Source organism: Octopus bimaculoides, chromosome 13, assembly GCF_001194135.2.
Source record: "Octopus bimaculoides isolate UCB-OBI-ISO-001 chromosome 13, ASM119413v2, whole genome shotgun sequence".
Lineage (NCBI taxonomy): Eukaryota > Metazoa > Mollusca > Cephalopoda > Octopoda > Octopodidae > Octopus > Octopus bimaculoides.
Genome location: NC_068993.1, coordinates 53,315,277 through 53,319,674, shown reverse-complemented (window position 1 = coordinate 53,319,674; position 4,398 = coordinate 53,315,277). Strand labels below are relative to the sequence as shown.

Below are 4,398 nucleotides of genomic sequence, written 5' to 3'. Positions count from 1 at the left end.
GAAATTACTCTGAAAGAAATCTCTGCAGAAAGGTGAGTAGATTGATTACACATTTCTTGCTTTATGTTATCGCAGTTTTGTGAGATTTGGCTGTTATTTCTAGCATGTAAATAGCCTGCTTGGGGGGGGGGGACTTGAAATTTTTCAAACAATTTTTTTTCAGAATCATAATCTCCGTATTTTTTTACGCATTTCTAAAAAAAAAAAAGAAAAAATTCCGGAAAATACCTTATTACTGCACCATCCAATTATTCTCATCAGTGAGATTTTCAGCAGACACTCATTGAACTATTCTCAATCGAATAACTAGTAGGAAGTAATTTCATTTCTCACACCAGCTTTCTTACCTTGAATATAATAAACCGATGATTGAACTCCGCTGTGTCGTTTATATAAGATCTGTTGTATTTCTTGACAAATGTTTTAAATAGAAAATAATAATCCTCTTCTGATGGTAAGACATTCTTGGCAGTACAGTAAATTGCCGCAACACACAATAAAAACGATAAAATTGTCGGTGGGATAAGAGACGACATTTCTATTTCTCAAATGTTGAAATGAAAATATCTCGCTACATGTCATTCAAACAATATTTAACCTATGACCTTTGACATCAACCGGAACTACATTACAATCTTACCGGGCAATTTTTTTTTAATTATAAAAATATTTGATTTTTCTTTGTAAATGCATCATAAATTTTCTAAATTTATAATTAAGATTAAACAATTTTTAAAAGAATTAATAATGTGATTAGTAACCAGAATAATATTTTGTCTCGCACTAACTGAATGCGGTGGTTTCTCTTAAACTTTACGTAGCGGAGATGAACGTAAAACAGATATCTAAAAAGAGAAAAGTATGTGGATTTATAATTAAACATGTTTTATTTTTATCAAAGTTATTTTATTTTATGTTTGAGAGATCGTAGATTATGGCTGATAATTTTAATATTCCTTTCATCCTATCGTTGTTGCGATGTTTACAGATTTCCTCGCGATTGATAATTTCACATGGCAATGAAATATTTCTCCAACTTTCCTCTTTGAAATATCTTTTTTTTTTACCATTTACCTTCAATTAACTCCAATATTACTCAAACTAATCTATTCTAATTATGAAACTACTTTTGTTTAAATACTTGCACTATTAATGTTTTTGAGTCGCCGATTCTCTTTTACTTGTTTCAGTCATTTGACTGTGGCCATGCTGGAGCACCGCCTTTAGTCGAGAAAATCGACCCCAGGACTTATTCTTTGTAAGCTTAGTACTTATTCTATCGGTCTCTTTTTGCCGAACCGCTAAGATACGGGGACGTAAACACACTAGCATCGGTTGTCAAGCGATGTTGGTTGGACAAACACAGACACAAGCACACATACATACATATATATATACATATATACGACAGGCTTCTTTCGGTTTCCGTCTACCAAATCCACTCACAAGGCTTTGGTCGGCCCGAGGCTATAGTAGATTATTGACGGCCCATATCAACATGTTTTTATAATTAGTTCCCTCTAGACTGCAGTGAAACTGAAATGTTTTAATATTTCTCACACTATGAAGAAGCCACAATTTGAAAATGGAAGTGTACCATTCTATACGTGATGGTTTTTGGCCCCAGTTCATTCCTGATCAATCAGAGCTATAATCAAAGGCGTCCCAATCGTGACTGACCTGACTTTTTATAGAGCTAGAATTGCAGTGTCCAACCTGTTCTTTTCAAGACAGAAGTGCTGCTTGATAGGGAGTTAGTAAAAATGTACCGCTTTTTTTATTCCAGGTAGTGCGACCTTGTAGCGAGACAATTGACATTTCGCGCTCACCTTTTCTTTTTGTAATTTCTAGAAAAAGTATCAAACAGCATGTCGTTTCTTGTGTAGTGTAGTATCAGTATCGTCATTTAACGTCCCTTGTCCTTGATGGCATGGGTTGGACAGCTTGACCAGAGTTGGGAAGCTGCTCCAGACTCCAGTCTGATTTGACTTGGCTCCTACGGCTGGATGCTCTTCCTAACGCCAACCACTTTACAGAGTGACGGGTACTTTTTACGTGGTACCGTCACCAGAGGGGCCGGTTTTAACACTTCTGCTGCTGAGAGAGGGTCTTCTTGAGTACAGCAAGGCACCAGGTATCTCGGTCCTTCGACATCTCGTCTGAGAAGTTCTGCTTCTTGAGGTCGTTCTTCAAATACTTCATCCCATGTAAACAGTTGACAAATACGTTAAATTCATTCGTTTGCAATGGTTTTACACTTTGTATCTTTTCCCAACACCTCTGAAAGCTCCGTTTGTAATTCCTCCAAAACATTCAACATGGTTAGCGTGAATACCTGTTGATGAGGCAACATACCCCAATGAAGTATGGTTAGTGCCCTTTTCCTACCCCATGAAGTTGGGATGGCTACTGCAAATCTCCGCCAAGATTTTAAATATACAAATAAAGATGACACATTTATTTGGTTCTCATTATTGTAAGAAAGTCAGCATAGGTTGGAAGGTTTGACAGGATCTGATGGGCCCAAGGACTGCATTATGCTCCATTGCTTGCTTTAGCATGGTTTCTACAGCTGGTTGCCCTTTCTAGAGCCAACCGTTTTACAGTATAAACTTGGTGTTTTTTTTTTTTGTGCCACCAACACTGTTGAGGTTGCAATGTCAGTTTGCAAAGCCAACTTTATGCTAGAAGACGAGGGGTAAACTTTGTGGGGAAAAAAGTGGGCTTACAGTACATTCATTTACCAGCTTTATGAGACAGATCTGACACACACTTGCATATACATTAAAAAAAAATATCAAAGGTTTTTCCTAACCCACAGGCTCATAAGGCCAGTTTCATGGGTTCTGTTGTGTATATATATATATATATATATTCCCTCCTGGATGGGACACCAGTCTGTCACAAAATTATTCATTTTTGCAAGCTGAGTGGACTGAAGCAATGTGAAATGAGGTATTTTGCTCAAGAACACAATGCATCACCCAGTTAGGGAATCGAAACTACAATCTTACAATCATGTGTTCAACACCCTAACCACTAAGCCATGTGCCTCCACACACACACACACACACACATATATGTATATACAGAGAGGATGGATGTTTTTGAAAAATTCACAAACTCATCAATTTTAGCTACAAACAAATTCTATTGACATCAATGTGTTTGTATTGAATTAGCGTTTGTCAAAATCAAGAGTGGAAAACAACATCCATCATGTGGTGTCCGTTTTCATTGGTGCATTTCTGAAGGCGTTCTTGGAAGTTGGTCTCCACTCTCTCCAGCATTGCTCTGTCGATTTGGGCAACTTCCATGTGAATAGCTTCCTTCAAATCATCCAGTGTATGGGGCTTATGTGCATACACATGTGCCTTGAGGAGGCTTCACAAGCATGGACAAATCAGGACCGAGCGGGCCAAGGTATGTCAGAAAACCTGGAAATGTTAAGACACCATGGACCGAATGGTACCTGTCGGACATATGTCCCTCTCCCTGGGGCTGAGTAATAGCCATTTCAAAAACATCCGTCCTCTCTGTCCCACCCTGTATATATGTAAGTAGGAAGAGGGATATAATATGCAGGCAGATGCCGAATTTCTCTACCCTGAAGAGATCATACTAATAGTGCATAAATCGGTGCATGTGAATATGCAGTTGGTGTGATTGGAACACGTGTCGGACTATTATTATGAATAAACAAAGTTTGAATGTTCAAATTCTCTCTCCTCATTCTCCTTACATATCTATATATATATCACTTGATATTTTTTATATTTTTTTAGGTTTTAGTGTTGCTTAGCAGTATGACTCCTGATCTACAATTTTACAATAATTTGTGCTCTTTGTCTCTACATACACTCAAAACAATATGGTTTCTCTGTCTAAATCCTTTGTCTTTGTGTATAAGACTTGTGTTTGTGAAAGTATGATGTGTAATTTATTAATAATGGGGTGTTATATGTAGTATTTGTCACTAATTCACATTTTGTTTTTTTGATTTTCAGTTTGTGGCTGATGGTGTGTTCCGTGCCGAACTGAACAATTTCCTCATGAAGGAATTGTCAGAAGATGGCTACAGTGGTGTTGAAGTCCGTGTAACTCCCACCAGAACCGAGATCATTATTTTGGCCACCAGAACCCAGAATGTTCTTGGAGAGAAAGGACGACGGATCAGAGAATTGACATCTGTTGTACAGAAACGGTTTCGTTTCCCAGAAGGTTCAGTTGAGGTAAGTTTTTCTGTTTTTGTTTTTATCATTGAACGTGGACATCAGTAATTTATTGTGAAAGGATGTGGGTTTTGTCTATTCGTGATAGTCTTGTAAATATTGTGGCTTTCTTCTATGATAAATTAAACGATAATGAGGTGTGGGTGTAAGCAGACCAATCTGTATG

General features: G+C 37.5%; 2 protein-coding genes across 2 annotated transcripts in view; one reads left to right on the top strand and one right to left on the bottom strand.

The window, feature by feature from the left end:
* Positions 1–606, bottom strand: part of LOC106881063 (cathepsin O) — a 19,642-nt gene extending 19,036 nt beyond the window's left edge. Inside the window, exon 1 of the mRNA XM_014931275.2 lies at positions 348–606. Within this exon, the coding sequence (XP_014786761.1) occupies positions 348–536 (189 nt within the window). The 5' untranslated portion in view covers positions 537–606. The remainder of the gene's footprint in view (positions 1–347) is intronic.
* Positions 607–711: 105 nt separating this feature from the next.
* Positions 712–4,398, top strand: part of LOC106881064 (40S ribosomal protein S3-B) — a 5,350-nt gene continuing 1,663 nt past the window's right edge. The window contains exons 1-2 of the mRNA XM_014931276.2: positions 712–859; positions 4,008–4,232. Of these exons, the coding sequence (XP_014786762.1) occupies positions 827–859; positions 4,008–4,232 (258 nt within the window). The 5' untranslated portion in view covers positions 712–826. The remainder of the gene's footprint in view (positions 860–4,007; positions 4,233–4,398) is intronic.